This window comes from Anopheles stephensi, chromosome 2, assembly GCF_013141755.1.
Source record: "Anopheles stephensi strain Indian chromosome 2, UCI_ANSTEP_V1.0, whole genome shotgun sequence".
Lineage (NCBI taxonomy): Eukaryota > Metazoa > Arthropoda > Insecta > Diptera > Culicidae > Anopheles > Anopheles stephensi.
In genome coordinates this window covers 51,619,467-51,643,213 of record NC_050202.1, presented here as the reverse complement: position 1 = coordinate 51,643,213, position 23,747 = coordinate 51,619,467, and the positions used below count along the sequence as shown (strand labels likewise).

General features: G+C 45.3%; 1 protein-coding gene across 2 annotated transcripts; it reads left to right on the top strand.

The window, feature by feature from the left end:
• Positions 1-3,659: 3,659 nt before the first annotated feature.
• Positions 3,660-21,597, top strand: LOC118502660. Of its 2 annotated transcripts, none has more exons than XM_036035112.1 (13): positions 3,660-3,837; positions 4,127-4,276; positions 5,080-7,082; positions 9,739-11,815; positions 12,775-13,179; positions 13,265-13,425; positions 16,502-16,777; positions 16,852-17,092; positions 17,178-17,288; positions 17,360-17,843; positions 17,936-18,011; positions 18,103-18,209; positions 18,916-21,597. In XM_036035112.1, exons 4-13 carry the CDS (start codon positions 9,930-9,932, stop codon positions 19,516-19,518), a joined length of 4,350 nt encoding a protein of 1,449 aa, XP_035891005.1. In that variant the 5' UTR covers positions 3,660-3,837; positions 4,127-4,276; positions 5,080-7,082; positions 9,739-9,929; the 3' UTR covers positions 19,519-21,597. The 2 variants fall into 2 exon arrangements, with proteins under 2 accessions (XP_035891005.1, XP_035891006.1); XM_036035113.1 differs by lacking the exon at positions 3,660-3,837 and adding an exon at positions 3,890-4,026.
• Positions 21,598-23,747: the final 2,150 nt, after the last annotated feature.

Here is a 23,747-nt window from a genome sequence, read left to right as displayed (position 1 = left end):
TATGTTAATCTGCGTAATACAATATAGAAAACTTAAACCAAAGCCAATATTGGGAAAAGGATGTATTAAATATTTTTTTTTTAAAACGTGAAATGCGACCATGGAAAGTGGTATCAGTGTAAAGTGAGGGAAAGTGAGGTATTAACAGACCAATATTTCTTGAGGAAAAATAAAGAACGTCCAAAATTATTTAGGTTTACATTAAATTTAATCCAAAATTGTACTTTAAACATTTATCACCAATCATGTAGATTATTACTCCTCCATTTGTCATTTGATATACCTTCAAAACCACATTTATTTTCCATCGCTTAAATTGACCGCCACGAAGATAAATAAGCCGGTAGAAGGCTTATAAAGGTTATAACGTTTTGAACAGCAACAAAAAAACTGCACACAAAAATGGCAAATATTACAACGACCCATCAACGGGCAACAGATTTATGACGCAAGCTTCATCGCACTCGACAAGCGTAACCTTCGCACCGGACAGGATAATCACACAGTTGTCCACGGAAAGCAAAAGTTTCGTGCGTATCTACAGGGTGTAGATTGACCCTGGCCAAGTTCACCACACTTTATCACACTGGGTCACACCGGTAATGGTGGGTATTTATCGTGTCACCAGAAGTTCGATTTTACGCAACGAAAGTTGCGGACAGGAAGATCACAGGGTCAGGAGACAGACGGACACGAGTACTAGGAGGAACAAGGACTTCCGTCTGCCGTTTAATACGGCATAATGCTCGCGTGATATTAAAGATAGTTAAACGATTTAGCGCGATAAACTAAATAACTACATTTTGAAAACAAAATTAACACATTCTGCATTCCACTGCACGTCTCGTTTGGTTCCGTATCACTTGCAGACTGTAATGCACCACCACGCGCTACGCACTTCTCCGGTAGTCTGAAACTGCATTATGCACTTTTTCCCACTGTCAGCCACGATTCACGGTTGAAGGCTATCGGCAACGTTTATTTCGGGAAACCGCCAATCACGATAATCCATGTGTGTATAAATAACATCCCTTTCCTCCTCAGTATGGCCGTAGTTCCTGCTTGCGACAATTAAGCGTGCGTGAGTGTTCGCTTACGATGCGTATTTTTGTGTGTTTTTGCAGCGGTCTTACACCGGTTAGGCGCCCATGTAAAATCTCATTACTCGCTTTAATTACACGTATGAGCTCTTTTCTTCGGCTAGAAATTTCATTACCGAATAATGTTTAGTCTTGCTTCTTCAAGGTCCTGATTTGCTTTGATTTGAAATATTGCAGGATGAGCTCCATAATTTATCCCAAAGCTTCTTACAGGTTTTTTCATTCCATTGAGTCTTCCTCAGCAGTGGCGGATCAAACCCCAAGGAGGCCATAAGCAAAATGAGTGTTGAAGTCCCCTCATACGTCGAATCTGTTGACTGGGTGACAGTCGGAAGCCAGGTGAAAATATTATACAAGACCCCTCATGGAGTTTGGAGCTCTCTAAATGTTCGTGGCTCCCAGAACCTCATAATCAATTTACAGGTAGATACCCTGGTCTGGGTCGCGTGAAAGGATGGAGCCCTAATTATCTGCTTAGTTTGCTTATACTATAATCCGCCCTCGCTACTCAGGCGACTCTGTCTTAGCCTCACAACCATAGAGCGTGATTGTTGGCGGATCATAAAGGACATTATAGCAATACGGGCAGGTCGTCTTTCATGAATAATAAAAACTGGAGGACATTATGGAATGAAATATCTGTGATTCTTCTTATTTCTTGGCCTAAGGACCTCTTAGCTAATACCTGCCACTTCTGGCTTACTAGACTTATTGCTACCGCATAGTTGGGATAGTCAGTCCTCAACTATGGGGGAACGGCACAGATGCGATGTGCACTCAGGTCCTGCCGTACGAAGCCGGATCTACTACCGAGCCGCCCAACTTCCGCTACAATAGTGTCTATATCGATACAAGGAGCATACCATCATAACATCGTGTATAACGATAAAAAAAAAGATCTTAGGATCGAATCGATCGATTTGAGTGAAAAGGCTATCCCCATCAAGTGAATTTTTCTTCCATCAAGTAGATTTCGGGCTGGAAAACATGGCCATGGAAAACATGGTTGTAGCATTACAAAGCAAAAAGCTGGTCAAGGCAAGGGATTTCAAAGCATAGATACTATTCGAAAATGCGACTCGCTTTAAGTTGCGCTAAATTAGCTATTTTTTATTATTAACAAAAGTCTCCCTGGAAGGATAAACACTGTGACTTTGGGATATGATAGTCAAAAGAATGCTAATAGTTGTTGAAAGCCATTTGCAATCTAAAAAGCAGGATCACTCTGGTCGTATCGCCTAGGTCCTGTAGAGATTAAGAGAGGAGGTCAAACACGCGACTAGAAAGTACGTTTAGAAAAATGTGGGTACTCCAGCGACATCACGAAGATTGTGTATTTGCAATGGAAGGTCAAGCCCATAGGATGCCCTAGGGCTGGATGTAAGTTGGGGGTCTTCCAGATCGAATATTTTGACCAATAGACGGTCACTCCGGCAGTCCAGCCAGAGGTGGTGGATTCCTAATACTATTTAGCTTTTTTTTTCCTTTAACTCTGCAACCTCGAGTGGTCTTGGCCTGCCATTACTGGCTTCCTTGTCTGGTTTACCCGTAGCTGGATGTTCAGTCCCGAGCACCGGGAGTCAATCCGGACAGGTTTCGGTACCCGGTCCTGCCATGTTAAAACCTACGCCACCATGGCCACCGCACCGCTCAATTTACCGGATTTACTAAATGTGATTCCCATTACTAGACAAGTCTCTAGCATCTCATCATGATGAGATGGAATCGTTAAGAACGCAACATGGTGAGCCCTACTGTACAACTATTGCAGCTTTAAAATCTACTAGAGAAATGGCCATAAAAAAATCAATGCTTGTGAAAACGCAGCATGGCATTCACGTACTTCCTCTGCACAACAATTATTCGTGAAAAAGTTTTTAAACATCTCCGGCATGTTTCGCCAAAAAAAAACCTACATCAACAGTACGCAATGTTTACATTTTTTTAGCTTTCGAGCGTGCAACGTGCTAGCGTGTATTGATGTCTGCCTGTGTTGGTGCAAACGAAAGTCAATCGCAATCGGTTCAACCGGTTATGTGTTGATTATAAACAAAAGTGCTTGCGCCTTCGCTGGCAGCAGTACCTGCAGCAGGTAAGATTCTAGAAGCTAAAAACTTTAGTTTAAGTGGAAATTTATATCATTTTATTGGCACTCTGTACTATTTAATAACACAGTAAGATGAAAGCTGTTTAAAAGCCTCTTGAATTCAACGTTCTATCGTATTTATTGCCACGAAAGTAAGCGCGTGTTTGACTGTTCCGAGCATTAGCTTCCTTCTTTGCAGTGCGTTCCTACATGCTAGACAAGGATTGTTTTCTTCTCATATACTTTTAAAGCACCATATTTTTGTTAATCTTGTATATTAATTACAATTAAAAGTGAAATTGTTTATAATTGCTCTACAAACAATTCCGCTTGAACCGATTGATTGTCAATTTTTCCGCGCATTCGCACGCACGCACACAATCGCACGTTCGGTTGCTAGACGTCAACCCTTGAGGAGTTGATAGCTAACATCAACCCTTGAAATAAATATCGTAGTTAAACACTTGCTGCTGGTGGTGCTGCTGCTGCCTCAAAATCATTCGTTGTTCTAACAAAAATATTATCACTTCGTTTTATCGGATCCGTCTCATCGATAGTCCAAGATTAGAAGTATTGCTTTATCGTCAAGCGAACATTGTTTACATTTTGGCTGTACCTGTAATTTACAACCATTTGGGTCGCCTGAAGCTGGTAAGAATTTGACAGTCTTAAAACGATGGTCAAAGAATGTTGTCACAAAGCTGGCTGCTGCTTGATCATCGTGCTACCAGAAGAAGTTTAAACAAAAATACTAAAGTTTATAGTTTACCGTGAGCAACAGTCAATTCACTGTCTAAAATAGTTCAACTTTCTGTTTTCGCGAAGCACAACCGTTTAACCGTATGTAGGCTCGTCAACATGGCAATTGTTTTGAGTTGAGATGATGTTGGTGGGAGCCGTTTACGATTTCATAAAAGGATTCATTTTACTTTCGTTGCAGAACCGTTCTCGAAGTAACGATGGCTACGGAACAATCAACGGCACGATTGTGGCCGTATTTGCGCGTAGAACCGGTTCCAAACGGTGTTACACCAGCATTGGGTAGAAAAGAAATGCTACGTGTACCGTGAACGTTTGGATAAGGATCAAGGTAAGTTATAATACCATAACCATAACAAATCCGACGAGACGGTTATATACTGTACTGTACTGTATACGTTATATACAGTCCTGCATGCATTTTAAGCGTACTTATGGTACAGAATCCCATTTCGGGAAGATTTGTTTGCCTACGGAGTTGCATCCGTGACCTTCCGTACGATCGCTGGGAATGCTGCCGATTGCAGTGCACAATATGCGATCCAGAACCATCCCATGTCGCATGTTTGCCTACAGCTGCATTCTCAGCTGGCACCTGGCTAGTAAATGGGCATAATAATTGTAACTAGTGCATGCATTGGTCGATGCACTGTGCTGGGGCCAAACGATATCAACTTTCGGCACCCTGACCTCATTTGACAGCCTAGGGCGAGCGAGGTAAAGCAGGCCACCGTGACGTACATTACATCCGCGCTCGGTACAGTTTACAGAGCGCAGAAAAGACGGACCCGTGAAACAGTAATGTTTCGTCATAAGATCATCAAATTCAGCATTTGAACCGTGTTGCGAGGGCACATTCTGCCCAACACGATTCAAAATCGGTTACATTTTACTGGCAATTGCCCGTATGTGGTGTGAAAACGAATGTTTATGTTTTGAAGACGCTTTACACCACACTTTTGAAAGGTGGCGTATCCGTGTGGTGTAACTTTGCTTTTTCGAATGTCATCAACTGCTCGAATGCGGTCGACCGTTCGAAAATGCTTGCAGTTTGGCGGTTCATTTAGTTGTAAACTAGTTTATTTACTTTTTTTACATTTAAATCAGTAAACTAATTGTGTTTTACATTTTTAGGTTCTACATATGTCTGTACACGAATAATAACCGAAACACTTGAATATGGAGGTTTGAAGCTGCGGCGCAATATGCGTGGAAAGAAATAGCAATGCAAACGGCATGCAGGCATCTGTTTTAACCGAATCGATACTTCGAAAAATTCCACAAATATTGCAAACCCGGGAAAGATGAATCTCAGTTTCGGTGGATCGAAAAGCAAAATGCATTCTGCAACAGGAAGTGGAAAAGTGGAGTTTTCTTGCAGAAAGCAGATGCACTGCTCGAAAACATCCGCTCCGGACACGTAATCGTCAACCAAAGACAAGTATTCGATCCGCTGGCCTAACCCATCGGTGCGAGTCGGAGAAAACCCATCCGTCAAAAAGAAACAGCAATTGAAAGGAAGCTTTCCATCTCGCTCTGTCTACTGTTCCGGCCTATGCAAGTAGTTCGGATTTGTGTAGTGCGTTGAAGATAGGTTTGCCGAAGGCGGTGGTGGTGGCGGCGGCGATGTTGAAGGGGCACCCGAGTGAGGCACACGGAGTATCGTCTCTTTCTCGCATTCTAGAACGACCCCGACAGCAACGCAGCAGCAGCAGCATTTTTCGTCGTCCGCGTTTTCGCGTTTTTATCGTGTGAAAGCAAATAATTTCCTGATCGAAATTTGCTGTGAACATGGCTAAAGGTGCGTGACAGCGAATGGTGCAAAGCGTGAAATGTGTGCCGTGAGCAATAATCGATTGTAGCTCGTCCAAAATCGCAGACGTAATGAAGAAAAGGTGAAGCCATCTTTTTTTCCGTGTTCATCGTTCATGCCCCATAGCGGCGCGCGCGTGCGGGAGAGAAAGGGTTGGGTGCGTACGCCGTGTGTGTATGAGCGAGTGTGTGTGTGTGGTTGGAAGTGAGAAGAAGACGTGCGCGCGGGTTTGAAGTGCAAAAGTTGGAAGTTGGAAGTGTGTGTGGGGTAGGGTGGTTGGGGTGAGCTGGAGGAAGAAGGTGAAACGCGGTGAAGTGAGCGTGAGCGAACCGTGAAGAAGGAAACGGGAGTGAATAAAAAAACGACAGCGAAGACGGCGGCAATCGATTGTTGGCGTGTGTAGTGGTGTTGGTGGTGCATACGGGCACACGACAGCGCCAGCAGCAGCAGCAGCGGGCGCGCGCGTTTGTGTGTGTGTGCGCGCTCGGTACCACCATTTTAATGTACCATCATCGAGCAGGCGAGGTTTGCTGCGTATGTGTGCTTGAAGGGGGGCATTTAGTGTGTCGAATAGGTAAACGCAAGGAAGGAAGCGAGCATTAAGGAGGCTTTCTTCAAAAGAAGGTGTAATTTGGTTGGTGTGATTGTGTGAAACAAATACACCGAAACATCGCTCCCGAAAAAGAAGCCGCAATTAAAATTTGTGCTCAAAAGTGAAAATTTCCATCGAATGCTCACAGTGGTGGTGTAGCATAATTTGCAACGCAATCGCGCGTCGCATCATTCTCCCTATTTGTTGGGATATAGTGCGTGATTCGAGTGTGTGTGCGTGTGTTCGCTCGTGCAGCAGCAGCAGCGCTCTGGAAAGCATTAACATACCCATCTTTCTTGGCCCAGCCAAAAATCCCTTCAAAAAAACACACACACACACTAACCCATACATCCCGGTACATAGTGCGTGAGACGAAATCGCGTGTCGCTGAGAAGCGAGAGTGAGCGTGAGTGCGACAGTGAGTAACAGCGAGAACACCGAAAACGCAGCAGCAGCAGCAGCTCCCAGCAAATAGTGAAGCGGGATTTCGTTTGTTTCATAACCGGAGTTTGGGTGTGCTGTTTGCCTGGTCTACGAAGGAAACCGAGTCAGCAGCACGGCACTCGTTGTACGGAAAGTGTAAAATTAAACACTATTTGCGCGAGAAAACGGCTATTTGGACGGCGGCGGCACTAAGCAGGCCAGAAAACACCAACAACGCGCTTTATCTCCGAAAAGGTTATGTTTGGTGCCGTCAGTGTGTGCGCGTCGCCAGTGAGAGAGAATATCAGTGTGAGTATTTATCCATCATTTAAGCTATCTCTCGTGTTTGCTCCGATGAAATGCACTACAAATGCATCGGTAATATATTTCCAGTGAATGCATTATTACAATACTATACAGTGCAGCCCCCATGCAGGGAAAAGCAATGGTGGCAGAAAACTATCGTTCACAGCGCGCGCTTATGTTTGTTTGAGCGGAAGTGAGCAGTGAGCAAAAAAGCACACAGAGCCAAAGGCAGCTCATCCGATTGCAGTACGCCCCTATCATGAGCACCAACACAGCGACATTGCTTCGCTTGTGAGAAGAATGGTTCGAATGGTGGTAGAGTAAGTAACCTACCACCACACACAAGCATGATGGAAAAACGTCTTTTTTGCTTGGAAATGTGTGCATATGTGTGTATGTGCGCGAGATAGAAACAATACGATTTTGTTACACGGTATCACTCTTAATAGCATCAAGTTAAGTGTCCGCTAGAAGAAAAAAAACTACCCTCTCTGCTCGCGTGATTGTTGCTGCGTGGTGGTGTGTGATTACTTGGATAGATTTTCCCGGCCAGCATAAATGCCTGCATAGAGAGGCGGCGCTTTGGACAACCGTCAATATGGTATCGCATACACACACCCTAGGGGGCCTGGTATTGGACTGCGTCATTGTGCCGAGTTGTGGTTTTGGAACTGTGAAGTGGATGATGCTGGTCACAGTTGTTTGTAGATTGCAGTTGCGTCGTATTCTACAACAAGATTTTCTTTTTATTCATATTGCGCTTAATGCTAAAAAAAGATACCTAAATTATTTATACATTTTACGGTTAAATTTTTGAGATATGTTTACCAATTCGATTGTTGGAAAGAGAGTTGTTGTGAAGTTGTTTCAAAATTAGGCTTTGTAGGCGGCTTAATTTAGCAATACGGCCAGGCCGTCCTTCGTTAATAAAAAAGGCTTAATTTTTTAAACAAAATATCGAACACCAATTGTTTATTTCTTGAGTTTGTTACATCTAGATATGCGACCTGGACGTAATTAAGGAAATATTAGAAATACAGTTAATTAAACGATAAATGGAGAACAAAGCATGTAATATACGATCTGCAGAGCCATGTTCTTAATCTATAAGTTCGTAGAAATGAACTTACTAATTAATCGCTTATAATCTGCGGTCGTTGTACTATGAACAGGGCCTATTGTTGGCCGAATGCCCTATTTCTGGATAAATGCATTTTTGATAAGACACCACCGTTTATCGCACGGCATCGGTGCGTGCATATACCGTGAGCCACTGACACATGGCTGTGATTGTAGTAGTCTTTGTTTAAGTTATGTAACGTGGACAGCTCACGCACCTTTTCCATTTGAAATGCAAACAACACGCACTCGGAAAAAAAAGACTCAATTACAATCTCATGTAGGGGTCTGACAAGATGGAAATCTAAACAAAATGATCGATAAGTAAGAGCACTTTGTTTTCCTACATACTTATGGGCAGGAACGGTCCCTTAAACCACACGAAGAATATCCACGTACGCAGAAATTATTCTATCCGACCGTGTGCTGTGACCCATCGTTCGTTCGTTCACGCGTTCCTTGTGTGTGGTAATTCTACTCTGCTGCCGGCTGCTTCGACCGGGCAGAGTCCGTCACACTCATCACCATCACATCATCACATGGTTGGTGGTAAAATCAGCCGCCTTTTTTATGTGAGAATTCATCGGTGAGAAGAACGGCGAAAAACGGTCGTTTCCCCCCCCCCCCCCTTCCGTCCCCTCATGCCCAGTGAAAGTTCGTGCAGATTTTCCGCAATTGGATGATGAAATCTTTCCACTGAATTGTTGGTATCGGAGTGATGATTCTGTGGATGCGAACGAGCTCGTTTCATCACGCAAAGTTGCTATAGTAACAGTCGCTTATCTCAAACCACTACTGACCACTCGCGTGCACACACATGCACATGCTCTCTTTCCAAAAATTAGCTCATAACTCTTCCCCGGGAATGCAAATTGGACCAACAAATAACGTTGGTAGGAAAAAAACAACAGCTCGACAAAAAAAAATGCGTTTGTATGGTGAGACAAGACAATTGTGCAAAGAGACAGACAGACAGTAAACGAAAACCACTTCCTGTTCCGTTGTGTGCGTGTGCTCTCCCAGCCCAGGTGCCGGTGTATCGCGCGTTCGCGTTTCGGCGTGGTGTGTGCGTATGTAGAACCGCGAGTAGAATTTACGCGGATCCTTCCTCCCTTTTCTCTGTGCGCGCGTATGTATTTGGGTACGCAAACGAAACATGAATTGACACGAATTATGTTGTTAATGCCTTCGTTCGATTGTGGTGGCGTACATAATTGTGATGGATGTGGCAAAACCAAGTGAGGCAACATAAATAATCTTCTGATAGTAAAAGTGTAGGTGTATCAAAAAGTAATTTAATAGTAAACAGTATCGTAAGGTGCGTTTTTTGGATTGCGATTTAAACAAAATATTTAAACGCTTCACATTCTTGCTTTTGGGGCTATTATGTTGTATGACGCAATACATAGAGGATGCGCAAGAAAGCATTCCGGGGCTGCACTGTTCCTGTTATTCTAAATATTTTCATTTATATTACCTATATATGCTGTAAAAGTGACAAAAAATGTATTAATTTGCTGTTTTCCCCTTTCTTTTGCAGCGTGTGTGAAGAGGACACCGACATCTTGAAGCTAGAAGCAGCAACGAAAACAGTAGAAGCTGTCCCCCTGGATGTGTAATTTGATCGCAGCGAACGGATTAGAACCTACCACACAATCTCCCAAAGGGCGAAAGCCAAAAATCAGCCTACGCCGTAGGAGAGAGCATACGCATTTGCATGTGCAACGGTGAATGGGACTAGCGGTCGTCGCGTCGGTGCCCGTGGAAAATAGATCCGATGCAGTGGAAGCGATGGCACCCGCTCTCACCGAGCCACTAAGCCAAAGCAAACTGTCCTCTTCGGCTGCATCGGGTGCGTCACCGCGTACGAGCAGCAGCACAACGTCCACAGCGACCACCACGTTCGACGGAACTACCATCCTTACCTCGCCGGGTAATGTTCACACCGAACTAGATCTCCATCAGCAGCAGCCACAAACGCAACAACAGCTGGAGGAGCCATTTGTGAATGCACCAGAGCTGCACCATCTACAGCACTCGGTGCCGGTGGACGTGTCCGAAACTGTAGTAGTAACGTCCACGACCACGACACTACCCGAGGAACAGATTGTCCCCGGTGGTGGTAGTGGTGGTGGGGTGTCACAGGGTTGCCAAGGAACGGCGATAATGTCCATGCTGATGGGTTCCAGCGACGGTGTTGGATCGACCACGGTGGACGACATACAGAATAACAATAGTGGCGAGCCCGGTTTGAAGCTCGATACCGATACGAACCGGGACCTGATCGAACTGGCCCTGGAGCAACTGCACCAGGACGCGACCATGGGTGGCGGCGGCAATGGCAACGAAACGGCTGCGACGGTGGTCGACTCGATGACGGTGTCGAACGTTGTGGACATGGCATCCGTTGCGGCGCATTCCTCCATGCCTGCGAACGTGCTGCAACAACATCCAATCGCCGATCTGATGCCGATGGAGCTACCGCCCACGCAGATGATCGTGCCTCAGGGCGGCTTTCCCGATGCACAGCAGCAACAGCTACAGCCACAACAGCAGATGCCGAGCGGCGGGTTTATGAGCATCCCGATACAAGATTCCTCACAATCCTCATCCTCGCTAACCGGCATGGGTGGCATCAGCGGGTCCAGTGAGTTGGGCATGCAGCTGAAGGAAAGCAGCGAAGTGGATCAGATGATACGCGAACTATCCACGGCGGATATCGATCTGCTGCAGGTGTTCAAAAGCTTCGACAACAACAGTCTGCTCCTGTTCAGCGACGTGGACGTCGCGAACCTGTGCGACGTGCCGGTCGGTGACGGCAGTCAATCGCAATCCTCCCCGAACAAAGATCGCGAGCGGCTAGAGCAGCACGCCGAAATCCTTAAAATGCAGGCACAGATGCAGCGGAAGCAGGATTTCCTTGCCCGCCGACTCAGCAAGCTGAAGGCCCGGTACATGGGCCAGCACGTGAGCGAAGAAATTGCTGGCCTGTTCGAGTACACCCAACGCTTCTGGAAGAAGCGTGAGAAAGAGAATGCAAAACAGTTACACAACATGAACAGTAGCAGCATCGGTGCGGGTGGGTTGGTGGGCAATAGCGGTGGTTCGAATGTCCCGGTGGGAGGAACGTTTGCTTCCGGCGGCGAGGGGGGTAACAGTTGCTGGCCCGATATTATTCCGTTCCAAGCACCGCCGCCCGATCAGACGCCGGAAAAGATGAAACCGATCTCGGCCAACGCACTGAAAACGTTCACCAAGCGGCTCGAATCGATTGCGAACACGATCTGCTCGGAGCAGAGCAAACGTGTCCTGGACGGGCGTTACTTTCACGGTGTCGGTAATGCGGCGGCATCGGCAGCATCCGGAACCTCCATCGCACCATCGACTAGTGGTGGTAGCACCGATCCGACCAGCTTCGTCTCAAACATCTCCAACACCATCCCGCTGTTCGAACGGTCGGCTGCGCAGGAACTGGAACAGACGGCCGGTTTGCTGTATGCCGAGCTGCGGCAGGTGCAGGCCACGATCGATTCGGACGCTACGCTCAGCAGCTCGGGCGGTGAGTCGGCGGACGAATCGATACCGTATGTGAACGATGTGCAAGAACCACTTCCAATGTAAGTATTTTTACAACTGGCGATCGTGTTTGATCTTGTGCATATGTTTGAATTGAGTGAAGGCTGAAGAAATAATCGCCTCCGGGCAGTGTTTCTCTGATGATTTCAAGATCTTAATGTGGACCCCAGGACCAGGGTGGCTTTATGCTATATTGACCCCATTTTTATTTAAATCTTTGAATTTCAACGTGTGAATGAGAGTTTTATTTATGTCTGAATATATACAGATATTGCAGTTTAATACATGCAAAACTCAGTTAGATCGTAAGAAAATAGAGCTGCTTTCAAGCTCTATCCTATTCAAAGAACAATTTCCGTTCTACACCAGAGGTAGATGCATCGGTCTATCATAATTCAAGACCGTTCCCTTACTACGCAGAACTAGCTGACCAGTAACGAGTAACCAAGTCTTCGCCTGATAATCCAAATGCAAATAAAATAGAAGAAAAGTACAGAAAAGTTAATAAAAAAGGGGAATTCGATGTTTAGATATCCGCGACTACCAAAATTCACTCACACCGCTATCTTGACTCAAATAAACCCTTTCTCCAATGCAATTGTTAAAGAAATTTGCTGGTGACTGGTGAGTCGACCTCCAGTTCAGAAGACCTTCTTTGGCACTACAACCTTGAGAGGTCTCGATTTGCCATTTCTGGCTTTCTTAGACCTGTAGCTGGATAGATAAGTCCTGTGTACGGGGAGGTGGTCTAGATGGGATTTGATCCTCGGTCCTGCCACGTGAAGAGCCCCTTAACCTTAATATACTGTTTAAATAGTCAAGAAAGCCAAAACTGGCAGAATCAGAGCACCTGAAAGCTGTAGTGCTTAGGAAGAAGATCCACAAAGCATTTATAAGCATATATTGTATAATATTAAAAATATTTCACTTCACTATTCACCAAACTACCTCTTCTAAACTACAATTTAACTTATGCATGGTTTCCTTTTTCTAATTGCAGTACCGAACGAGCCGCCTGGAGGTGGGCAAACGATCGTGCGGCCGTCGCCAGCAAATGGACGTGGGTTTGTGCCCGCGTAGCCGACCTTGAGTATCGGATCCGGCAGCACGGCGAGGTACTGAACAAGATACGGTACAACAAAGGTCCGGTCCTGCTGGAGGACCCGTCGCTAGCCGGCGATCAGCAGCCCCAACAGTCCCAACAGTCGGTGAACGGTTATCGTGGCCAGTTACCGGGCAGCAGCAAACCCTTAACATCCCAGGCTAGCGCAACGGACGAGGAGGATGCCGATACGGTGCCCAGCTGTTCCCGGACGAGGCCCTACTGTCGCTCGCAGTTCCGGAAGCGGAAGCTGATGCAAACGCACAACCTGCACACCGTATCGAAACGGGCAGCAAAACCAAGGTAAGCGAAGAATGCTGACATTTTTTTTTTTTGAGTATTAATCAACAATTACATTTCCCATTTTTTTCCCCCATCACCATTGTAGCAACATCAAGTGCGGTTGCCAGTGGCCGTTGCTTCCCTGTGCACTGTGCACGGGACGTACCGATCCGACCGCACTGCGTGATCCGCTCGATACGCTTACGTTCCCGGAACGCGTTGCACTGCTCGATGCAAGCTTCCATCCCGTGTTGAGCTTCCCAGAAGGTAAGCAAATCATGCATCGAAAACTGCAATCCACTCACATTACTCACAAAAAAACAAACAATTAAGCTAAAAATTAGAAAAGCTATTATCGAATGCGTTGTGGTCTTCACGAATCGAATCGAGTGTGGAGAGAAAGAGAGTGGGTATAATACAGAGGCAAACGTCTGTCTCGTGCAATCCGTGGGGAGGATGTGGAGGAGGACCAGTGACGAGTCCAGCGTTAGTTGGTCAACGGTCGCGAGCATGTGTTGGTGTGTATGACTGCGTGCAAAACACGAACAAAGCAACAATGAGGAATGAGTCACAAGCATGAACTTTTAAGTGGTTATAATGTTTTTTTGCTGTAACAATGGTATATATTTTGATTGAAGATAGGCCACTAATCGATTTTTGGCACCACAAAATTACGCCAACTTATTTAAACATTTATTTTTCTACTAAAAGGTGATACAGTAGAGAAGAAAGGGCATGTTATGCTCTTAACTAAACAAATATCCGTTCTTTCTATACTTGTTGAATTGGTGAGAAAAGTCTTGTATGAAGATTACAAGAGTTCCCATCTTCAAACTTCATTGCAGGGTTTTACGGATTATTTTTTGAAGAATATTTTTAATCTCTCTAATAGAGTTTATTGATTCCGTTTTTCATCGTTGTATGCAAACTACGATAAACCAGCTAGAAATATGTGTATTTAAGGCACTAAAGATACATAAATAGCATCAGGAATTATGCGGGAATAATAGACACTTGATAGAATAATAGAAGAAATGGTAGATACTTGCGCACACGAAACCAAATCTGATGATCGATAAGATGTTTTCCTTCCTTTTGGTACATTAATTAGTCACATTTCAGCTATACTTGTGACCTAGATTATTATTTATAATTTAAATCTATCAACTCCTCTTAGAATCGTAAAAATATCATTCTTTCAACTAAAAGACAAAAAAGATTTTTTTTCTAAAATTCTTTTTCTAAAAAAGGTAGAAAAAGTGAAGAAAGAAGAGAATATTTTTGGCTTCTACTTACTTACTAATCAGGCGCTACAACCGCTTTGCGGTGTTCGCCTGCTGCAACAATCCTCGATACCGCTCACGGTTTAGCGCCGTCGTCTGCCAATCCGTTATCCCGGCCGTTCTGGCGGATACCACGCCTCCTCTGTCCGTGTGGACGGCCTAAAAGGACTTTACGGGCTGGGTCGTCCGATGTCATTCTCATGACGTGACCAGCCCACCGGAGCCTGGCGAGTCTAATTCGCTGCACGATGGTGAGACTATCGTACAGCACGTAGAGCTCGTCATTGTAGCGGCTCCTCCATTGTCATTCCACACATACGGGGCCAAAAATCCTTCTGAGCATCTTCCTCTCGAACGCGGCTAAGAGGGCTTCGTTAGTTTTGGTTTCTGCTTTCTTTAAATTTATTTTGTTTTTTTTTTATTCATCAAGACCGTCTGGTCTTATTGCTTAAATTTGGTTTAATTGTTGATCATTTTTCTTTTGACTGGAATATTATCTGCAATGCGCAATTTAAGTTGTTCTTAAGTTCCGATTTAAGATGTTCTTTTGTACGTCTTTTAGGGAAGCAAATGAAGGATTTTTTGGCGTTTTAACATTCTTCAAAAGTATGAATTTTGGTTATGAAATGTAATATCAGATTTATTTTATATGAACTTGTATTCAATATTTCATTTTCATAACTATTATACTTGTTGGTAGTAAAAATACAGTTTGGAATTTTTGTATTCTAAATGGAATAATTCAAATCCATTTCGTTCTATTTCTATAAAGAAAACCAACTTCTTATCAAACGATTTGGCATCAAACCACACTAATTAAATAATGGCTTCGATGCGGCTTAAACATGCCTTTAACAAAATCTTTCTCACCCGAAATTTGTATATCCCTGCCTTAAAAGAATGCAAAATATTAAGACAAAAAAATGGTCATAATGCAGTTTGCAAAGTAGTGTATATTGTAAGCAATTTCAAAAGTCACTCTATCTGAAGAGTTCCTCTTCTCGTAGCGGAGAAGTAAGTGTGCGTGTTGCGGCCTGGGCATCTACTCTCCATGTGTGTCATTTATTCCCACTATCCCTTACGCACCACCGAGTGCAATGCAATGTAATGAATAGCGCAAAACTAACCACCCCCCTACTGTCCACTACTCATCACCCCATGATGTGCGTTATGCGACCCCTGCATGCCTGACGGATGGACGGACGGATCGAATGATTTACACTGCGTGCTGTGTGTGCGCGCGCTACCCTCACCACTCTCCCGTGTGTTGGTGTGATGTTGGTAAAATAATCATCGCTTGCGCTGCTACGAGGAGCCACATCAACACCCCAACGACGGTCGTACGCAAAAACACTTGCCTTGCCTGTTGTCCCCCTGCCGAGCATGAAGTGTGCCGCACACATCGCCGTCGTCTCATGCTCGCCTAGCTCTAACACTCGCCGCATACCGCGGTTCGTAGCGCAGCGAATGAATGCTCTACAACTCCCCCTGTGTGTGTCTCCGTCTTGGCTTGGAGAGTGAGAGCAAAATTTCCCGCGCAAAATTTTCGTTACGTTGTTTTGTACGCGCGCGGTGGTGAGAATTTGTTGTGTGTATGTATGGCCCTTTTCTTTGCTGCCTCTTCTGCTTCATGCCGAACCCTGTGTGACGGCGCGTTCCGGCGTGGAAAATGCATACCGGCGCGCATGCGCTTCCAAAACTAGCAAAACAACACCATCATCAACCAGCCAGTCGGCATGCCTTCACCTGCCCTGGTTTTGTCCCCCGGGGGGTTGGGGGTTGGCATTGTTGCGTATTGGTGTGGTGCCTTTTATCTACGTCCCCGGATATGTGGCCGACTGCGGGGAAGTTTCCTTTTTTTATGAACCCTTTTGATGCAAACAAAGAGAGTAGGAGGAATGATTGTTACTAGGAAAAATTGATTCTAAGCGATTTTTGCAAACTTCAATCAAAATTGTTTTCCTATTTAAAATTTATTCTAAATTATTTTTATTTTTACTAATATAAATTATTTATTCTATTAAACTAACTTTTCTCCTCACTCCCTTTTTTTTTGGCAGACATTTCGCACAGCATACACCTGGAGGCAATAATGCGAACGCCGGACTGGCAAAGTAAGATGATTCGCAGCAAAGCCACCCCCGCTAGCCTTGCGGAACCAGTGCCGGCGGGATCGTCGGCTTCACGCGGCGGAGCATTTTTCTCATCCGGTGACGAGATGACACCATCCTCGCACGGCAAGCGCTACATCGGTTCGGACGGCAAGCGGAAGTACGAATCGATGACCAGCAACAAGTACAAGAATAACGATCGCTACATGAGTGATAGTGGAAATAGTAAGTAGTCTCAATAAACTCGCTCGATCTCAAGTTTGTGGATATAAAATCGAATCTCTCGCTCTCGCTTACAGAATCCAAAAAAGCCAAATCGAAGCGGGATGTGATACTTTCGAACAGCCGTAAATCCGGTTCCGGTTACGCGTACGACGGTTCGCGCTCGGGCTCGAACGGCCATCGAAGCAGCCGGAATCAGGCGGGCGTCAGCAAGTCGAGAAAATCTTCCCATTGCTACGATAGTTACGATGGCAACAATGATGGTGGCGTTTGCCGCAGCAGAAACACTTCCCCATCGGCCAACAATCGGAACGAGCGGTAGGTGGTGGTTGGAGAAGGGCTTTGCTCTAAAGTGATACGATTTCTGACGTTCTGTTTTTGTGTGCTAAAATCCATTCTGTAGGAGGTATCGCAACACGAGTGCATTCGACATCGGTAGCATCGTTATTCCACAGAGTATGGCGGCATCAACGAGAGTGTCACTACCACAGTATAAGGATATCGCTGTACCGAAGTATGTTTAATAGTGTGTTTTATATATTTTTAACTACTGGTATCTAATAAATCACCTTTCCTTTTTTCTAGATGGCGCATTGTTGGTGATTATGAGGATGCAGATGAATCGTTCAACACCCAGCTGAACAGTTCTGATATTGCATCGAACAGTAGCCAAAACGTAATGCTCACTCCGGGCACGGAACAGCTGCTACCCACTGAAGGAGCGAACGCGACCGTACCGAAAACTCCGAACAAGAGCGAGTCGGCGATTCCACCGAATGGTACGAAAACTGCAACTTCCACCTCCGGCTACCTGGAGGCGGTACAGCAGCAGCAACAGCAGTTGATTGTGATACCGGCGCAGGACGAGGAGGATATATCGGATGAAGCGATCATGCTGAAGCACGACCGTGCCCTGCAGGAAGAGCGCAAAAAGTTCCGCACGTTCCTAAAGTTCCCGTGGAGCCGGCCCCGTGCCAAGCGGCGCACGGATAGTCGGGCCGGCTCGAGCGGTGGCAACACACCCGATCCGACATCGCCCGCACCGCCAACACCGATGGTGGAGCATGATGTTAGTATTGCCATGGATCAATCCGGTTAAAAGGATTCCCCCCCACACACCCTGTATCATCGCTAATGCAAAACGATGTTTTGTTTTTACAGTCTTCGCCGGCATGCCCATCGACTCCAATCACGCCCCAGGATGGACAGGAGCTATCCGAAGCTAATGTTATCAATGGTATTTTTTTGTTGTTGTTGCTTACACTGCTTATGTTAGTATATTTTTTAATACACATTTAATTAACTGTGCCTTTCCTCTTCCATACTAGCGCTTAATAAAAGTCTCCACAAGAAGGAACGCCGTAGGACGGTATCATCGAAGCGGGAAGATCAGCAAACTCAGGGAGCTGGCACTATTACTCCGGACACGCGCGAAGTAAGTGTAGCACTAGCTTTACAGCGATGCTGTGGCAGGAAGGGGGATGCGAAAATGATAAAATGTTAGCATTGAGCTAACCCGTGTCAACATAAAGGCCTTCAGAATATTCCTACAATTTTTCCTAATAAGTGGTTATGATCTTACTGCTCGATCAGGACATCACCAAGCGTGTGAGAAGCATTTTAGCCACATTTTTTGATCAGAAAGTCTCTGGACGGCCTTCTGGAGTTCCTTCCTAGGAAGACAAAATTTCTGAAAAATCATCAAATCAGCCTTATTTGGACTTATAGAGCCATCAAACGTTTAAAGGAAACACGAGGAAACTTTGGCAAATATTAGAGCTCAAGCCTGAAAACAATCTGAGATTCTGAGTTCAAGTCATCAAGGCATTGTCACGCACCTTAGTGGGGGCGATCCGGTGGCCGAGGCGATAACGGCGCCGGTCTTCACATGGCACGACCGGGATTCAACTCCCATCCAGCGAAATTCAAATCCAATTTCCAACGAAGGAGAAAAAGTTCTATTATTATAAACAATATTAATCATCAAATTGCTTTATGCTTAGAAATGGGATTTCAATACTAATATTGTTCGCACTTTTGCTTGCCACAGCACCCTTTAATTTTATTTTATATTTTAAAGTATCTTCTTCAAAACAAATATTCCTGTCCAACCTATTAATCTACTCTCTCTCATCCTCCAGGTTGTTTCACCGTACGAAGCACTACAGTTTCCGCTGGAGGACAACATTTTCGAGGACATGGTACGCTCGATGCCGAGCGACCATCTCGACAACGACTGCCTCAGCAAGCTGACCGGCCGGAACGGGCTACCGTTCCGGCGGCCGGCGCACCGCAACAACAACATACTGCTGAAGGTGAACGCGAGCGTGAACCTCGCACCGGCCAGCCTCGGTTTGGGCAGCCAAAACCCGCTCAGCTCGAACGCATCGACCGCGACAACCGTATCGGCCACCGAAACCGATCTGGAAGATTTCGACGATGAAGATCTGATGCTTGCGAAGCGGATGGAGCAGGAGCTGATTATGCAGCGGCTACTGAACAGCCGCAGTGAATCGCAGCAGTACGAAATTGAGCCCCCGTCCGCGAAACCGATGCTCGACGACGACGAGGACGCCATCGACGACGAGGAGACGGATACGGGCGAATCGCTGTTCGTCGAGGAGGACGATCCGAACGATCCCGAGTGGCACGATCGTCCAACGGGCGGTCGTTCCGGCGGGGGTGTGAGTGGTTGTGGCGTTGGTGGAAGCAATGGTGCGGGGGGCAGCAATGCAAGGGTGTAAAGGAAACACCCACGCGCGACCGACCGGGCGGGAGAGATTTAGTTTGAAGCTTTACATTCTTAAGCATGTTTAGGGTGGGATTACACACACACACGTTTTGTTACGCTCCACAATGTGAGCCGATTATTTTAAGCCGTCTCGTAGAAGATGCGAAACACTAGAATCGCGATCATTTTGTTCAACAGTGATAGTGGTAGTGGTACACATACACACAACCGATATGGACCGTGCAAGCGCACCGAGGTTCGCATGAGAGAAGGATAATGCCATAATCGCTAAAAGGGAGGTGGATCCGTTTTTTTACCAGTCCAGTCAACACACACACCAATGCATCATCCAAAGTGGTGTGTTTTCGTTTCTTTTACTCTTCAACTAACGAGCGTGGAAGCACTTTATTTTACCTCAAACTTCTTTCACTTCGCTCATCGAATGTGACTCCCTCACACTAAGGGAGCTGGATTTGTTTGAACGGACGGACAGACAGTGAGAGTTTTATCTACACACGCGCACACACACACACATGCCGCCTTCTTTTGAAAGGTGCTGTGATGATCGTTTTTTTTACTATCCTTCTCCAGTCTCGTAATGACAAAAAGTCTTTTTGTTTTTGCTGTTTGCACCCAAAGCAAACTAAATTAAGGCGATAAGAGTGTGTGGATGCGTACGGGTGTGTGTGTTATGTTGGCAAAGCATAAGCAAAGTAAAGCAAAGAAGCAGCGGTTAAGTTTGTTTAAATGCATTTAAATATTCTTCTTCGTACGGACACTCATCCTCAACACAAGCACACACACACACACAACCAACATTTAACATTTAATTCCGTTTTACATGGGCAAACAGTGAGGGGAATGGCAAATTGAGCAGAATAACGCCAGAACAGATCATTTGCGGGGGTGAGTAAGGGCGCGCCGTGTGCTATCTTTTCCCCCTTTTTTATATCTCGTACATGAGTTGTGTCCCTTTAAAATGTGTGGCAAACCACTGTTTCTGTTATATTTTTTTTCTCGCTCTCTCTCTCTCTCTTTCTCTTTATGCGTGTCAAACACATAAAAGTAAGAAGTTGGAAGCTCTTAGGTATGATGTAGTTGGTTGGAGCTAAGGTAGCGCGGCATATTTCACCTATAATGGTAGTGGTGGCGCTGTATGATGCTTCACTTAATGAATTCTTTACTGGCGCCACAGTTAGGCGCGCGGATGGTAAAACAAAATATAATTTTAAAATATTTTTCTGTTTAAATAAAGCTTAGCCATTTTAGATGATTTGCATTAACCGGCGAGGAGCGAGACAGAGAGAGAGTGTGTGTGAAGGTGGGAAGGATGTAAGCAAGAGGGGGAAGATGATTTCTACAGCAGCACCACACATACAAACATGCAAAAATAATCCTTTTCTCTCGTACGACAAAACATTTACCAGCGCAACCAGTAATCTTGTTGATTTTTTTTTCTCTTGATAACGCTCACCCTCTAACTGCGGGCGATTGCCATAACCCAACATTACACAAAAACTTACAATACTAAAAGAAGAAGAGAGAAAAACGTTTGGTAAAACAACAAATTGTTGTTGACAAAAAAAGAAGGAGAGACTAGCATGTAAATTTTAGTTTACCTCTATTATTAAACCGCCCCCGCCCCCTGTACACGATCGATGGATCTAAGGTCTAAGGAAACTAATCACAGATAGATCGATCGAGATCGATTTTCTTTTTAAAAGGCGGAACTATTATTCAAAATGTTTCTGTCGTTTGTGAATACGTGGAAAACTATTGTTGAAGAGGATAAGAAGGGGGGAGTGGAGGCACCGGGAAATGGCGGTGGATGTATGTTACGCAAAGTCACATATATTATATGTAGAAATATGTATGTAGTAGCAGTCATGTACATCTGCTTTATTGAAAAAGCGCTTCAGTTGTGGAGGAGGAGATAGGAAGGGAAATAGTAGTAGGACAGAGAGACGGGGAGGGAGATACAGAGAGAGAGCGAGAGAGAGAGGTATATAGTTTCGTAACAGGAAAATAAGAAAAATATCTATAAAAATGAAATTAAAATTCAGCCAGAGCCAGACAAGCGGTATGTTGTTTATGATGATGGTTGCTAATCTATTCCCCTATCGCAAGAAGTAGAATGTTGAGAAATTTATAATTTTTATGATTAATTGGATTTATTCATACCTACTGCAGAAGTCCTCTACACCGTTCAGGATCCGAGTGCCGTCGCCTGTAAGTCGTTTCGTCTGGTCATGGTCTGGTGTCCAAACCGTCTCCAGGAAACTCGATCCATAGCTGCAACCTCCTCCAACCCCGACTGCATCTGATCCAGTCCCTCAGGTCTGACTCCACTTGATCCATCCAACGAGCTCGCTGCTCGCTCCTCTACGCCTCGTGCCGAACGGGTTGCTGACAAGCGTCTTCCGTGGTAGGGGACAATGAGTGCGGCATCCTCATCACGTGCCCCAACCAGCGTCCAACTTTTGCAACCATCAGGATGTCTGCATCGCGAAACAGCTCAGTTAGCTCGTTAGGCTCGCACACTCCGCCCAAGTTAAGCGAGTCCAGACTCGTGTCCCTAGAGCGTGCGATATATAGCACATTTCGTGAGTTGTAGGAGTTTTCTGGACCTCAGAAGTCTTTGGAGTGCCCGTAGTAGGCACGATTCCAATCAAGGCAATCCTTACTCAACTTCCGAGTCGTGCTCTATCACGGTCAGAGCCTCCGGCAAGCAGGGGTACTTTGTCTTCGTCGCATTGATTCCCAATTCAATCCTATCGGCCTGGATTTTTAGTCGGGTATTCGCTTCGCATACCGCCTCAGATGTCCGTCCGCTGATGTCGACGTCATTCGTGAAGCCAAGCAATTGGAGAGACCGGGAGAAAATCGTGCTCCTGATGTCGAAGGCCGTCCTTCGCATGACACCTTCCAGTGCGATGTTGAAACGGCCCCAACGCCATTACTTAATCAAAAAAAACTTTAGCGACTTGATCGTTCAGTGTCCTTTTGATGATATGAGCAACCTTCCGGAGCCTGGCAAGTCTAATTCGCTGCACATTAGTTATGTCCATACAGGCCTAAAATTGCCTTTGAGAATGTTCCTCTCGAACGTGGCTGAATCGGATTCTGTCAGCGTTGGACATAATCCATTGCTTTAAGCATGTTTGATAGTGCATGCTCTATAAAGTCTCAAGAATGGCCGATGGTAGGTTGGGTTTCGGCTCGTTAATGGTCAACCTGGCAAGTTAAGACTTCTATAGGCCATAGGGCCAAAGAAGAGACTTCGTCCTATAAGTCTCGGAAACCCACCGTTGAAAACAAGACAGCTTGGCTTATATCCCTGGAGCAGGCACTTGGTGGAAGCCATCAAGAAGGTGGTCCTCACCTTCACCTGACATGTGATGTTGGTCATCGTAATTCTTGCAAGCCTACTCATCTTGGCCCTTGTCTTAGCCTGATAGCATTGCTAAGCTGCGGGAAAATGGTAAGCAAATAGTCCATATGAAGCATTCTCCATCGCTACTATAGCCTTTCATTGCTGGCTTCCTTGTTTTGATTTTTTTGAGGCTGGTTAGCCGTTACCACTGGGCAATCCGGCACGTCCCTATATTCCAACTTTGAATCTCATATGGATCTCAAAGAATCAATTTCGTTTCCGCCGTCGCTCGTCGTAAAGAATTAATAAAATTTGACAGGAAAAGGCCTTCTAACTACCCAGAACTGATGCCCTTGGACTGCTTTGTACTTGGTGAAGTAAAAGAAGATCCCGATAGTTTAAGAAGATCCCAGCAACACCAAACCCTGGTCGTTTTTGCGACCTTTCCCTAGAAAACAGGGGCCAGGATCCATGTGCCAGGATCCAGGTGTCCGACCCAGGCCGTTATTGATGCAGAGGGTGGCTACTTCCAAATATTCAAATGAAATGAAATGAGTGTGACCTATCGAATTAAGTATTAACAGCCTTCTGGTGGGTCTCGCAAAAAAGGATTGGACAACTGTAAGGGAACACAGTGATTGCCATCCAATATGAGATATCTCCATATCTTTAAGGGTCAGTGCTTGCCAGTTGATCAGGTTCTGCTAGTGAATCGAGTGTAGCTACTTGATAGCATTTTGTGTTTTTGACTTCTCGATTAAGGCCGAAACACGTTTCGGGAGCTATGCTATTTACCGACGGTATTATTTGTAAGATACCTCGATACCGAAGTTTTTCAGTTTAGTTTCGATACCGAAGTTTCAGCTGTT

Excerpts from the sequence above, each read along its gene's own strand:
- LOC118502660 (XM_036035112.1), top strand. The coding sequence starts at position 9,930 with ATGGGACTAGCGGTCGTCGCGTCGGTGCCCGTGGAAAATAGATCCGAT. Across the intron at positions 13,180-13,264 it reads AAACGGGCAGCAAAACCAAG|CAACATCAAGTGCGGTTGCC; the intron begins GTAAGCGAAGAA and ends TCACCATTGTAG. Across the intron at positions 17,093-17,177 it reads GCCAACAATCGGAACGAGCG|GAGGTATCGCAACACGAGTG; the intron begins GTAGGTGGTGGT and ends TCCATTCTGTAG.